The 15,279-nt window shown below is 35.6% G+C and overlaps 1 protein-coding gene and 1 pseudogene across 7 annotated transcripts in view; one reads left to right on the top strand and one right to left on the bottom strand.

Moving 5' to 3' along the window:
- The window catches only part of NADK2 (NAD kinase 2, mitochondrial), a 56,559-nt gene that overhangs the window by 7,447 nt on the left and 33,833 nt on the right, over nt 1–15,279 (bottom strand). For 2 of the 7 annotated variants that reach the window (XM_074202638.1, XM_074202643.1), the window contains 5 exons: nt 14,712–14,790; nt 13,089–13,154; nt 11,445–11,540; nt 3,185–3,240; nt 3,046–3,099 (listed from right to left, as the gene is read on the bottom strand). In XM_074202638.1, the coding sequence (XP_074058739.1) occupies nt 3,046–3,099; nt 3,185–3,240; nt 11,445–11,540; nt 13,089–13,154; nt 14,712–14,790 (351 nt within the window). Of the gene's footprint in view, nt 1–3,045; nt 3,100–3,184; nt 3,241–11,444; nt 11,589–13,088; nt 13,155–14,565; nt 14,616–14,711; nt 14,791–15,279 lie in introns of all 7 variants that reach the window. The other 5 variants (XM_074202642.1, XM_074202644.1, XR_012471776.1 and 2 more) reach the window with 4 other exon arrangements.
- On the top strand, nt 898–2,506 carry LOC141499861 (transgelin-2 pseudogene; annotated as a pseudogene).

Here is a 15,279-nt window from a genome sequence, read left to right as displayed (position 1 = left end):
TGTAGATCTCAGCTGGAATAGTATCAGCACCAAATGTTTTGCCACTTGAAAAGAGCCTAATGGCATTCAAAACATTTTCTTCATTTGGAACTTCAGCTAGGGACTGATCAACTTGAGGGAAATGGTCAATGGTTTCTGCATTGATTGAGGATGGTCTGTTAAGAACACTATGGAAGTATTCAGCCTATCACTCTAGGATCATGTCCACTATAGACTTGGGCACCAGGTTCCTTCCTGTACAGAAGGATTCAGAATTACTATCCAAGGTGGTAACATCATGACAGACACTCAGAAGGATGCAAGCCAGGCAGGACCAGGACATGGATCAGATAAGGCACTGGAGCAGTCTTATTATTTTTAAGAGTGTAAAGGAGTTCTGGGACTAAAAAATTTGAGAATTGCTAACAACTCTGAAAGACTTTAGGACAAAGATAAACCACAAGTTCAAAAGAATGAATATGAAACATGACACTCACCTGACAGAATAGTCATGGACTTAAAATGCACAAAGAGACATGTTTTCAGACACAATATGTGAATGTGTTTTTCTCTAGCAGCTATGCATATTTTTTAGTTGGTTTTTTTTTTGCAAGGCAAATGGGGTTAAGTGGCTTGCCCAAGGCCACACAGCTAGGTAATTATTAAGTGTCTGAGACTAGATTTGAACCCAGGTACTCCTGACTCCAAGGCCAGTGCTTTATCCACTACGCCACCTAGCCACCCCTACTACGCCACCTAGCCGCCTGGCAGCTGTGTATTGAGGGATGTTTTTATTTTGTTATTTTTTTAATGTGCACAATGGAGGATGGAAGCTTATAGTGGGACAGATTAATAAGTAATTTTTAAAAACTTTTAATTTTATTTCCCATAGTTTCACAAGAGTATATGATTAATACAGATAATAGAATATACCACAATCTTAGAAGACTTATAGTTACAAATAAGCCAAAAGCAATGGAAAAAAATGATGAGTAGGTTGTAGAGCAAGTTGCCAACAACTTGTGCTTAAGAAGTGGTATAAAAAATTATTCTGAGCCACACTGCTGCTGCGCCCAGCCTGCTCCACTCTCCATCCTCTCCCGGTCAAGATAACTGCATCATCATCTCAGAATGGCCAACAGGGGACCTGCTTACAGACTGAGCCAGGAGGTACAGCAGAAAATTGAGAAGCAGTATTATGCTGACCTAGAGCAGATCCTCATTTAGTGGATCACCACATAGTGTCACAGGGATGTTGGACGGCCTCAGCCTGGGCGAGAGAATTTCCAAAACTGGCTCAAGGATGGCACGGTGCTGTGTGAGCTCATCCATGGGCTATACCCTGAAGGCCAGGGTCCAGTAAAGAAGATCCAGGCTTCAGGGATGGCCTTCAAACAGATGGAGCATATTTCTCAGTTCCTGCAAGCAGCAGAGCGCTATGGTATCAATGTCACTGATACCTTCCAAACTGTGGACCTCTGGGAAGAAAAGAATATGGCCTGCATGCAGCAAACACTGATGAACCTTGGTGGACTGGCAGTAGCTCATGGTGATGGGCTCTTCTCTCGAGATCCCCTAAGAAGTCCAAGGAGAATCCCCGAAACCTCACAGATAACCAACTGCAGGAGGGCAAGAATGTCATCGGGCTGCAAATGGGTACCAACTGTAGGGCATCTCAGGCAGGCATGACTGGTTATGGGATGCCATGCCAGATCCTCTGATCACCACTCTTCCTCATCCTTCCTTGAATGGTTAATATATTTCTAGCAGTGACATTCATACAAAGTCCGTGGAACTCTCAAATCCCTTCTGTTCTCTCTTTTTCCCTATTCCCCAGCCATTGGTGGCACTGCTTTTCTTGTGCCTACAGGTGATGAGCAAGTGCCTTTTCATCTAGATGTATACACTTGATGTATACATTCCTTACCCCCAATCAGCAAAACTGGACCAACCACCCCATCTTCCTCTTTCCTGGACCAAAACTCAGGGGTACCTGACTCCTTCAACATTCCTATTCATTCTCCTACCCTGGCTTATCCTCTCATTTTGGAATTGCACACTTATAGCCATTCTTTAGGCCAGGGTTCAGGGCACTGCCTTGAAAGGAGTTGAACATGGGACCAATTTCTTTTCCACAAGGTTGTTCTTCCTGATCCCTCACTCCAACCTTGCTACTGTGGGCACTTAATTTATAGGGAGGGGCCTGTGGTGGCTGCTGTCTTGGCCACATCTGGTCTTTGAAGCCACACATCTGTGTAGGCCTCCCCTTGGCAGGGGCCTCTTTTTCCCTTGGTCCCTCCCTTCTTGGCATTCCCCTCATAACCCAGTAGCCTGAGACAAGTTTGTGAGGTAGAGGGGATGTCTGGGGAGGTGGGTTGGCCTTGCCTTCTCTACTCTTCTCTCCTCCCTCCTTCTCTTCCTCAAAAGGCCCATCCACCATCTGAAGCTTAAGGAATGTGAGTTTGCTGATCTGAATAAAGATTTCCAGTCTTTGTAAGATGTAGCCCGACTGTATTTGAGAGAGCTCCAATGTAGATGGGAGGGAGAAGGGGAGGAGGGTATATGTCAGAAATGAAATTAAGATAAGACAAGGACAGGGGAAATGACCCTGGAAGGGGAGGGGATCTTCAGGCCTGTTTCTTCATCCCTAAAATGAACTGTTTTGTACAATAAAAAAAAAAAACTATTTTGAGACCATACATGAATGAAAAAGGAGTTGGGTCATTTCTAGATAGGAAAACAGAAACATAAAATGTATAATCTGAGTGATACTAAAAGATCAAAAGAAAAGTGAATACTAAGTAGATCCTTCACAAAGGACTTAGAAGAAAAAGAGTACAAAAAAGGCAAGGAAGAAAGGCAAGGGTGAAAGGACCGGGAGAGAGATGGGAAAACTGAAAAGTCCATTAGTGTAAATGGCATACACATTGCTAAGAGTCATGATTTCATTGAAGTGATCAATACATATCAAAGTGTTAACATTCTTGACTATTAAGTGTAGCATTATTTGAAAACAACATTAAGCCAAACTAATAAAGTTAATGTTTGTCATTATTTTTCACTAACCTTTCTCAACTAATTCTTTGTTCAATGGAAGATCCAAGTTTGCTTGTTGTTTAGCTGTGAGAAGAGGAAAAGCACTGGAATTAAATAAAATTATTTTTTTTAAATGCAACTAACATAAAGAAATCATTGTAGTACTTACCAATCTTTAAAACATCTTCGACAGCTTGTGTTGCAACCCTGTTAATATTATATGACCTAAAAACAAAATCATATTTTTTGTTGCTTTACTTCAAGTACATAAGTTCTAGAAACAGCTAAATGTTTGTATACCTAGTTTATTCTCTTAGCAATAAGGAATACAAAAGATAAATTTTTAATTATCTAGCCAAGACTGAAATGCATACTTGTACATAAATGTAATAACTCAATACAATAATGAGGTTTAAGGTAAAACTAAAGTCCTTAACATAAAATTGACTTTATGACAAACATCTTAATAAGAAATTCAGATTTCAGAACCTCTCCTGAAAGTACATTCATGTTGCAATTCTGAAGAATCAAAATGCTGGAATTGTTCATAAATGTCCAAAAACTAAAGGCTAAATAATGTTTTTCTTTGAATAATTATGAAACAATGAAAAGAGGATAGACTTTTAAATGATCTCTCAAAGTTAAATAGAAAAAAAAATCTGCACAAGGTACAAGAAAATGTTTTATAATAAAATAATTTGGTATGTCAGATCATGATTTAACACATTTTGCTATATTTTGGGAAATGTATTTAGTCTGATGTATAACTTATTACACAAATTCAAAGAAAGGAATTCTACTGGATAGCACTACATGAATATATCTGCATTGCTTAAGAATATTCTACCCATTTAGTTATTTCCTAATAATATTAAATCTTAAATCTATTCTTAAGATTAGGAGTCTGTAAACTTTTTTTGATTGATTTTATTTCAAGATAATGGGTTCCTCTGCAATGCCACATATTTTATTTTATGCATTTAAAAACATTATTCTGAGAAGGGGCCCAAAGACTTGACAAGAACCCTCATTAAATAATTTAAGAAAAGGAGCTTATCATTTCACCTTCTAATGTACTACTAGCTTGTCTACCAAAACCTTTTTAAAAATGCCAAAGAATTGAGGTAGTTGACAACTTTAAATAGCAACACATGGGTCAGATTTTAGAGTGGTTCCATGAATGCCAGAATGGTCAACAGAAGGAGAAGTCTAATCAAACCTTCTTCCAGATGAAGGCCATCCTTATATTTGTGGGTAACTACCACATTCCTCTAAGTCTTCATTTCTTCAATCAATCTTCATGTCATGATCTCAAAGCCCTTTCACCATTAGGGTGATTATCTCTGAAAATTCTTTTACTTATCAATGTCCACTCAGAACAGAACATAATTTGTTTTATATATGGTGGTTTCACGACAGAGCACAGAGGGATTGTTAGCAACTGATCATTTCAGTTGTGTCCATCTCTATGTCACCCCATTTGAGGTTTTCTTGGCAAAGATACTGAAGTGATTTGCCATTTCCTTCTCCAGCTCATTTTACAAATGAGGAAATTGAGGTAAATGGGGTTAAGTGAATTGTCCAGGGTCACATAGCTAAGTGTCTGAAGCTAGATTAGAGCTCAGGTCTTCCTGACTCTAGACTTAGCACTCTTTCCACTGCACCACCTAGCTGTCCCCTCACCACCTAGTTTTACCACAGATGGACTATCACCCCCTTCTTCCTAGAAACTGACTCTCTAAATGGAGTTCAAGATCACTTGAGTTTTCTAATCATCTACCACATCACACTAGTGACTCATATATTGAGCTTGCAGTCCACTAAAAATCCAGATCTTTTTCAAACTTCTATCTTTCTACTCCTGCATTTATTCCTACTGAAACTTACCTGATTAGATTCAAACCAATTCAAAGAACTTCACTTAAAAATATAAAAGCCATTCTTTCAGAGTTTTTCTTATAAAAACAGAGAATGGGCAGAATTTGATCTATGGATAATTTTGTTGATCCCTGCTCTAAGCATATGCTTCCTAACAATGGCACCTCGTGTTAGCTAATTATCCATTTTGTGTCATCTGAAAATGTGATAGTTTTGCATTTATCCATTATTACCCCAAAATATTAACCTATCAAGCACAGATTCCTTGGGCACAACACTGGAAACCTCCTGCCCATTTGACAGTCAATATTAACAACTACTTTAGAATCTAACAACTACTTTAGTCTAATAACCCTCCAACTACTTCCAAATGCCCATATTGCCTAGATTATACCTCTCCATATTTTCCACAAGTACTTTGACAAAATCTAAGTCAAACACACAACATTTGCCTAATCTATCAGTTTAGTTCACTATCAATAAAAGAAATAAAGTAATTCTAGTATAACTTAATTTTAAAGTTTACCTTTGTACTGGTATCTTTTATTTTTATATCACCTTTATTTCTCAATATTTCCCTCCCATTCCAATTCTAAAATGAACACCTCTTCTAACAAGGACAGGGAGGGAAAACTTGCCCAGAAAAATTAATCAACACATCAACCAAAATTTCCATTATATACAACATTTCTTCATTTCTACTAAATAGGAAGAACGATATGGATATTCTCATATACCTCTCTGGAAGTCAATTTTGGTCATTATAACCAGAGAATTCCATTTCAGTTTTGTGTCACTGTCCTTCCACTCACCCTGTTGACATCTGTATGTAGTTTTCCTGGTTCTGCCTTGACCCACTTTGTAAAACATCAAAAGACTTACCATACTTTTTTGTATTCTTCATATTTAACATTTTTTCAGAGTTATCATATTCTCTTACAGGCTTGCACCACAATTTATTTGTCCATCACCCAAATGATAGGCATCTGTCTCCTTTGTTCCTACTATTAAAGAGTACCATAGCCTTTGGTGTCCTATGTCACCCAGTCTAGAAGTGGAGTAGGTATTCACAGGCCTATCCCCATTGCTGAACAGCACAGAAGTTCTGTCCGTGCTCCCTGACCTAGTTTAGTTCACTTCTCCTAAGAGCAGTCTAGTGGCTGCTTATGAGCTCACATGTTGGTGTAGAATTTAATATAAATACCCAAATTGCTTTAACTCTACTGCAATTCAGAATTTCCAAACTCTAAGGACCCACTAGCCTTAATTTCCTAGTAGTATAGATCATAAGTATGAATCATCACACTTAGCATCATAAATTATTCTTGATGACCATAATCTGGCTCTCAGGAATCAGTACTTCTTTTCCAATATGTTTACTATCTCTTTAACTATCTCTTTAATAACCCCTTATGGAATCTTTAACTTCCTTCAAACTTAGATCTCACCCACTTCCTCTGGCTCTGAAATCACATAGCAGAAACTCTCATTTTTTGGAGTTCTCTCACTAGTCTAATTAGTTTTATTATTTGTCTATATGCTACAATCTCCCTAGGAGAACACAGACTCTGTCATGGCAAGTACCATTTCATTTTTGTCTTTCTACACTCAATATTGAATAAAGTGCTTGTATATTGTAGATGATTAATAAATATTTATACCAATTTACAACTTTTCACCTAAGCCTAAAATATAACTAACCAAAAGAAAACTTCAGATTCTCATTGTGATAAAAATTTGTATTATTTGCTCATGCTTAACTATAGTTTAATAGGAAAGAATACTGAAGCAATGAATATGAAATATATTGGTCCTTCAATTTCTATCAAGTTTACAAAATGATAACTTCATCAGTTCATTAGACTACTGTTTCTCTGAAAGTCTTCTCTTTCTTAAATCATATTTCATTACATTCATATAGCACAATTCATTTAACAATTTTCTAGTTGTGGGATACTTAATTTGGTTTTTAAGTCTTGTAGGTACAAAAAGTATTGCTATGAATATTTTTATATAAATGGAATCTTTCTTGCGTGTTCATTGTACTATATTTTATGCAAGAGGTATTTCTGAAGGATTAGCTTAAGTCAAATTTATGTAAATAAAATAAAATATACAAGGCATTCCACTGCAACTCATTTTTTAAAATTAAAGACCAGCCTCCCCAACTCAATTTATCTTTTCTGTCCATCTTTATTAAGCTTTAACTATGTGCCAGACACTATGCAAGGGACTGAGGGTAAAGATAAAAATTAAATAAGTCTTTAACCTTACACACACACACACACACACACACACACACACACACACTTTATCTCCTAAGAATTAAGCCATCTGGGGCACAAGGATACCACTTGTAGCTTGGGAGAATCAGAAAAAGTTTCAAATTAGAATCAGAAAAGGCTTCAAGTTAAAGGTATAACATGAGATGTGCTTTGAAGGAAGTTAAGGATTCTATGAGGCAAAGGTAAAAAGAAGTGAATTCTAAACATCATTTGCAAAGCTAGAGAGGCAGGGAATGGAATGTTGTATACAAGGACAGTTAATAGGTAGGTTTGCTTAGAAGAGAGAGTACATAAATGGCAGATTACATAAACTGATCTTGGAAAGGATGGTGGGAGTCAGATAAGGAAGGATTTTATATTTTATCCTAAAGGAGAAATTTAAACAAATGAGGATTTGAGTGGGTATAACCTAACCTTATCAGTTACGTTTTGAAAATAAAATTTTAGCATATGTAGAAAATGGATTGAAAGGGAGAGCTGAGAATTAGAGAGATCAATTAGGAAAGTGCTTGACTAGTTCAGAAAAGAAGTAATGAAGGCCTCAATTAGGACAGGCTCAATGGATAAGAGACAGATAGAAGGTACTGTGGAGAAGCGAAACAAGACTTTGGTTAACATAACTGAGAGAGACGGTGTGTCAAGAATGACTCTAAGGATGTCAATAGATGAAACTGATGGTGGTGTCATCAAAAGATGTGATAAATTTGAAAATAGGGATATGGGAATAAAATGAATAGATTCCGTATCAGATGTATTAAGTTTGAGATGACAATGGAACATGTAGATAGACAAGTCCAACACACAGCTGGTAATCTGTCACTAAATTTCATGAGAAATACGGGCTACAAAAATAGATTTAGGAGTCATATACAGAGAGATCACTGGAATCATAGGATCCAATGAGCTCACCGTAAAAATTTCTTGCCAGCTTCCCCTTTACCTGCGGTCCTTTCCCCAGCCCTCAGCCTCCATCTCTGGCCAACTCCATTAGAATTTAAGGTCTTTGAAGAGAGAGATTATTTTGTTTGCTGGTATTTATAACCTAAGATTTAGCATAATTCCTGGCCCATATCAAATACTTCATAAAGAAGATAACTAGTCATTTTTTGAATGACTGCTATTGCTCAAATCAGAACTACCCAGAACTAAGCTTTACAATTGGTTGCTACTTTGCCTTCTGATGTTTTTCTGCTTTGCCCACCTGTTAGGGATAATTAATGATAATCATAATATCATATGGAAAAGAGAGGGAAAGCATGAAATAAGAGATATTTGGTTTTTCTGTACTTTTTATATTATTGCTTTCAAACTGATTTTTTCTTTTAATTCCTTTTAGTGAAATGCCAAGCACTGTTCCTTTTGAAAAAGAATCTTTAAAAAAAAAACAAAACCAAACTATAAAATAGTTCCCTCACTTATGAATGATAGTTAACTTGTCTCTTTTGATCCCATACTTAGAGATAGATCCTTTTTTAAGGAGAATTAGTGAACTTCTACATTAGAGGAAACACTCCTGTTGCCCAAGTTTTTTTTCCCCAGCCCTTGACTCACTGGAAAGCAACACTTGCTTAAAAGACAAGAGGGGTGCCTTAAATTAAATTGTGGAGAAATTTGGTGATACCATGCTGAGATAATCTCAAAGGTATTTATAAATTCATTTCACAAAGATTTTCACAATGAAATTTGGTATTTTAGTCAAATTTTCTTTTCAATGGCGCTTGAGAAAACAGTATAATCAAAGGAGGAAAATAAAAGGGGTCAGAAAAGTATATATTTAGCCAATTCATTTGTCTTCATAAGGTATTACAAACAATTGACAAGACCTAGAATAAAAAATATTCAAAGAAATAACATAGAATTTTAAATTCAATATATTTTGCTACAAGTTTAAAATGTCACATGTAGAAGGTACATGACTCCTATTCATTAAAAGTTTATTAAACAAAAAAAGGGCTTAACTGAACTGACACTATTCTGATTGTGCCTAGTCATATCAACTGAGATGGTAAGTTTTCTCTCAGGATCCAAGGAATATACAAGCAAGTATACTCACTAATGATTCGAATATGTTTCTTTAATGGGAATAAATGTGCCATCTTTGTTTGCAGCTACCCCAGGGATATCAGCCCTCCTTAAATCTGAGATACACGCCATCACAGATGTTACCAGTTTATACCAATTGAGAAAACTATGTAGTCTAAGCATCCATAAGGACCAAGCCCCTAATTTGTGACTGCTCCCCAAAAACAATTGCTAACCTTCATGCCATTTATTAGCCATAGTACCTGGGAATGCTTAATAGAAATGGAACATCACAAAGTATGTGAAAGTCCAGATTTCATTAGTTACCTCTGCATTGGGTAAGTAGTATCAAGAGTTAAAAGATTCACAGACCAAGAGTTGGAAGCCAACCATGAAGGTCATAAAGACTGAGATGGCAAATTATTCAAAAATCTTTAAATAGCAGTAATTTGTCACATAGTTCTAAGGGATCTCCAAAGTCTGTTATTAATAAGGTCTTCTGAATCAATTCAACATGAGCATAACAATGTCACAATAAAATACTGTGAGAGACATTTATCAGGGTAACCCTAATTTATTACTGTGTGAATGGAGAAACCTCAAGAAACCCAGCTTGTCCATCCACTTTTTTATTCCATGATGAACCAAACAGCATTTATCTATGTTTAACAAGTGTTTTTTAAGCTCCTACTATGTGCAAGGCACCAACTAAGAAAACTGCAAATACAGATAAGACACAAGGAACAAGACGCTATCAATAGATACTAACTGGACAGACAGGTATAGAAAGTATACAAGTATAGAAAAAATAGACATAAAGAGAACAAATACAAAAGACTTAAATTCTAGGTAGTCTGAGTAGGAAAGTATTAGCAATAAAAGGGGACCAGGGAAACTTCAGACAGTATTACTTGAGTTGAGTCTTGAAGGTAGAGAAGAATTCTATGAGAGCCAAGAAAAGAAGGAGGACATTTCAAGCATCAGGACAATCAGCAGAGACAAGAGCTGGATGCTGTGTGTGTAGGGAAGAGAGGTGGACGATGTGGTTAGATCATTATGCAGCTCAAGCATCATACACCCAGGATGGTAAAACAGCTCAGAGTTGGGTGATGACTAAACCAAGGAACTGAGAATTGATTCTAGAAGCAATAGGGTGCTGGTCAAAGGCACATGTCCCCAGCATGCATGTATGCAGCATTACTCTTCGTTTCAGATGATCCCAGAATCTTAATGTCAGAGGGGACCTCAGAGGTACCCACTTCAATTTGGAGTTGCACACCAATCTGTTTGACAACATCTAGTTGTAATCATCTAGTTTTTTCCTTAAAGACCTCCAGTGAGGTAAAATCTGCACTCCCTACTGAGACAGCCTGTCCCACTCAGAAAAAAAAAACAAACCTGTTTTGTCCTTGTCCTTCCAATGAGCATAAACTTTCTGCACTACCTCCTAATTCTGCCAAGTTAGAGCAAGGAGAATGAATCCCATCTTTCCCTATGACAGCTCTCTCAAATGCTGCAATATTCACCATATCCTCCACAAGTTCTTGTCTCCTCAAAGTTAATATTCCCAGCTCTTTGATATACTTGTCATGAGGCCTTACACAGCTTCACCATCCTGACTGCAATCTTCTGGGGACCTCTACTTGGGGCACCATGGTGCTACCAGCATTCCTATTTCTGTTACATTCTCTAAAGTACTTGCTATGGCATGAAGTCTCCGGGGCTAACTCTGAGCCTCAGCCTCAATGCAATGCCAGAAGTAGAAGGAGCCCTAATGAAGTTCCTTTACAGCTAGCGCAGGGTTCTTTACATGGAGTCATGAACTCTTTGAGAGTTACATTTCAATATAACTGAATTTCTTTGTAATCTTATGTATTTTATTTTATCCATTTAAAGACATCCTTTTGAGAAGAGATCCATAGGTTTCATCACTGTCAAAGGGGTACATGATACAAAATATGTTAAGAATCTATGTTCTTTGGACAATTTGGAATGCAGGATTCAGAGTTAGTATAGACCTAAGAAAGCATATGTGCCAATAATTTCATTATTTAAATTAGAAAACTAAGATTCCAGGAGAGAAAAGTATCCTGTCCAAGGTCACACTGATCACTTCTTAGGAGGGGCAAAAAATGTTAATACTAGATTCTTACTTTTTTTCCCCTCAGAACCCTCAGAATCCCTAATTAAAGAAGTGGCTTACAAACACTAACAACTTAAAAAGCAAAACATCCAGTCACTCACCAGGCTTTTGATCCTGTTCCAGTACACAAATTGAGTCCTGAACTCTTCTGTTTTTCCCAGGGACCATCATCAACAGAGATTTCATAGTAGGAGGCCCTATGAATTGAAAATGTAAAACTGGGTTTGCAGGATTTATAGTTCACCCTGAGTAAAACAGAACATAGCACAGCTCTCTATTAGAACCTCTGAATTCTAAATGAGTAAATTCTAAAGGAAGTAAAGGTACTTTATGGTACTGACTGTGACACTTATCCAATTTTTGTTTCAAAAAATAAAATCACCTCCCACCTTGTCTGACTTATTGTTCCTTTTTTGCAATCACTTTTTATAAAAAATTTCTAACAGAGCTTCTTCAGATAATTTTATCTACTGTCCTCACAGGACAGGAGTAAAGTGATTCACTTCATTACTCAAAAGAACAAGACTTTTAAGTGGGCTTTATTTTTCCAAGGAAATGAATACTTATTAAATACTGCATCTAGCAGTCCTTGAATCAAGTTAAATGAGAACTGCTAACATCTTAAGTGATCTACTACATTTGCCTTTGAACTGGCAAATATAAAAATAATATTTGGTTAGAGATCCAAAGAAAATCTCAACTATTTCATACAAATTTAAAATGGAGCACTAGTTAAAGCTGGCAATGAAAAGGAAACAGCATTTGCTCTTCATAGATGTATTTTCATTTACAAATTTAGAATCAAGCGAGTTACTTTGTCATCAAAAAAACACAAGTGAAAATTTGAAATTGAAATATAATTTTGAATGATGCCATTATTAGTTGTCCTGGATTTTATCTCTAGCAGAGAAAAGAAATAATTTTAGTAGAAATTAAGGAAAACTCTTTGTAGATGTAGTCTTTAAAGCAATTAAACACATTGGTCTAAAGGAGGGAACTATCTTCCATTATAAACTTCTTTGTTATTTCTGGAAATTTGGTCAATATTTCTCATATTCATATATAAACATACACACACACACTGTGTGTGTGTGTGTGTGTGTGTGTGTGTGTTGAGTGTGTGTGTGTAATTATTCATACAGAATGAAAGGTTCTGCTCTCCTCATTATAATTTTTCCTGTTTGGTATGTGTAGAAAATGGACAATGAGGATAGCACATTTTCTGCACATGTCCAGACAGACAAGCCTGCATAATCAGTAGTAATGGTTGTCACCATATCTAGAGCAGAAAAATGATATTAAAAGATAAATATTATCTGTGGAGATATGAGATATACAAAAGAGAAAAGAAAGTGATTCAATAAATCAAAAGCATCTGAAGCTAAAAAAGCAGAAGACCAGCATAAACCAAAATGTCCTGAAATAACAGCTAAGGATATTATATTAGCAAGATAGGAAATTAAAGGAGTGGTAGTAGTAGTAGAAGAAATTAAAGAGGATGAAAAAGAATTTATTAAAGAAGGTGAGAAGGAAGATAGGTAGGGCCAAAGCAAGACAACACAAGAAAAATGGACAAAAGACTAAGAGAAAAAGGATACAGGGGGGAAAAAAAGATAAGAGAAAAAGGGTACATGGGATAATATGGATTATGTTGGGCAAATTAATGTCATCACATGCAGGTTTTTAAAAGATTAGTCAATCCTCAGAATTTTGTTTCAGGAAAATGATTTTTTAAAGAAACTCACAGTCCCTTTAGAGTGGTTATACCTCTTCTTACACTGTCCACAGCGACAGCCCAAGAATGAGACATTCTAGGTTAGGAAAATGGGAAAAAATGGGCTTTTGGGGTTTTTTTTAGGTATTAAATGTTCCTAACTTTGAAATACCTTAAGCTTATAAATAAGACAGAATTATTAGGAATATATAGCACTTTGGAAATATAAAATATAGAGCAATCTCACTATATCATGATCAGAATCTGTGTCAATTCAACACTGAAATAGAAATTCTTTGGGTAAATAACCAAAACCTCTTGCATGAGGTTGAAGACCAATATATATAGCAAATTTTCTTCTAATGAATGGCATCACAAACGAATAGGCTGCAATCTTACAAGGTACAGGTGCGTAGAATGTATATAATCGCAATCTTTTATTTAATAATGTGAATGACAGCATAATATGCAAAGGGACCAAAAAAGCAATATGAATCCTATCTATTCAAAAGAGGAAATTGAAAACAGTTGGTTCCTTCCAGGGATAATAATCTATGATCAGTTTATGAAGTAACAAGTGCCCGATAGCACAAAAATACTTAAAGTGGGAATGCAGTCCAATTTCCCTCAGTTTTCTCCTTCTCTATTAAAGGCAGAGTTGTATATCATGAAATTAAAAAAAAAAGTTCTCATTTTATTACTGCTAACACACAAAAATATCTATTACTGATCTTATTTTACTTTAAGAGTTGTTAGGCCTTATAAATATTTGTCTTCATACAATAATGTCTCTCCTAATCTGGCACATACAAATCAAATCTATTATACTATTACAACACAAAAAAAAATCCAAATTTTTATTGTGTTGGCATTTTGTTCTATACAATACTACCTGAGAGATGAGTAGACATATAGTTTGAGAAATTTTTTTCTCACTGTTCATATCAACTGTAACAATATTTGATCTGCAGCAAATTACAGGCTTTATATAAGTAATGGAAAATTCAGACCTATACCAAGAGGGGGAAATACAGTTATAAATCGAATTCCTAGTGACTGCTAAATGGCAAATAATCATGCAAACAAATTACTCTAAGTCTCTATTTCCTACCTTAATAAAATTAACAAAAGGAAAAACAAGTTTACAAGTATTGTAAGTATGATCAACAACCAAATCAGCTTTATCTTGATTTTTATACATCCATCTGAGCGCCTCAGAATAATGTTTAAACTAAATTTATGATGCAAAACTGAATAATCAAAGTCTGAAATGGAGGAATGCACTTGAAATAAAGGGGAGGATGAAAAAATATAAAATTAAAGTGGAATCAGAAACTGTATAATACATGCGCAAACATTAATTTGTCAACTAAAGTAAAGGGTAAATTTTGTTTTCAAATTTATGTTTTGAAAATTCAGGGGTGGCTAGGTGGCGCAGTGAATAGAGCACCGGCCTTAGAGTCAGGAGTACCTGGGTTCAAATCCGACCTCAGACACTTAATAATTACCTAGCCGTGTGGCCTTGGGCAAGCCACTTAACCCCACTGCCTTGAAAAATCTAAAAAAAAAAAAAAAAAAATTCAATGAATTTCCAAAGAACTGTGCAACAAGCTTAAAAATGACAAATTTAAGAGCAGAAATTTTTTTAACATACCTGGATGATAGACTCTCCCCAATGAAGACTTCATTTAGTGCTCTCACTGGTAAAAGTTGTTGTCCAGAAACCTCAGATTCTGTGGATAATTAAATATTAATAACTAATACATTTGCTACTAATTAGCTATATGTGCATGTATATATGCGTATAAACTTAAATATGCACCTATTTTTAGAAATATGTGGATTTTTTAACATGAAAATTTTATAAGATTATCCCTCTATTTTTAAATTTGGAAATACACATATTAAACATATACCAATGAAATAAATTTCTTCTAAGACAAAATTCAAAATGCCATCCTTTCTTCACAAAGGTAAGTTCTTCACATGATAACCACCTCCCCTGTTAGCAACAATATTAACCTAAAAATACATCTTTAGAAACTTTTTAGTACTGATATCTGACTCACAAATGCCACTTAACCATACATTTTTTCTCAGGTATTTTATTTTAATATCTGACAACTGAAAACATTTTACTTTCGCAAACAAAGAAAATATTTCTCGCTCAAACATATTTGAAAGTTCAGACTTGAAGAACAAACTAAGGATAGTCATTGATT

The sequence above is a fragment of the Macrotis lagotis genome, chromosome X (genome assembly GCF_037893015.1).
Source record: "Macrotis lagotis isolate mMagLag1 chromosome X, bilby.v1.9.chrom.fasta, whole genome shotgun sequence".
Classification (NCBI taxonomy): domain Eukaryota; kingdom Metazoa; phylum Chordata; class Mammalia; order Peramelemorphia; family Peramelidae; genus Macrotis; species Macrotis lagotis.
This window is presented reverse-complemented; position numbering and strand designations above follow the sequence as displayed.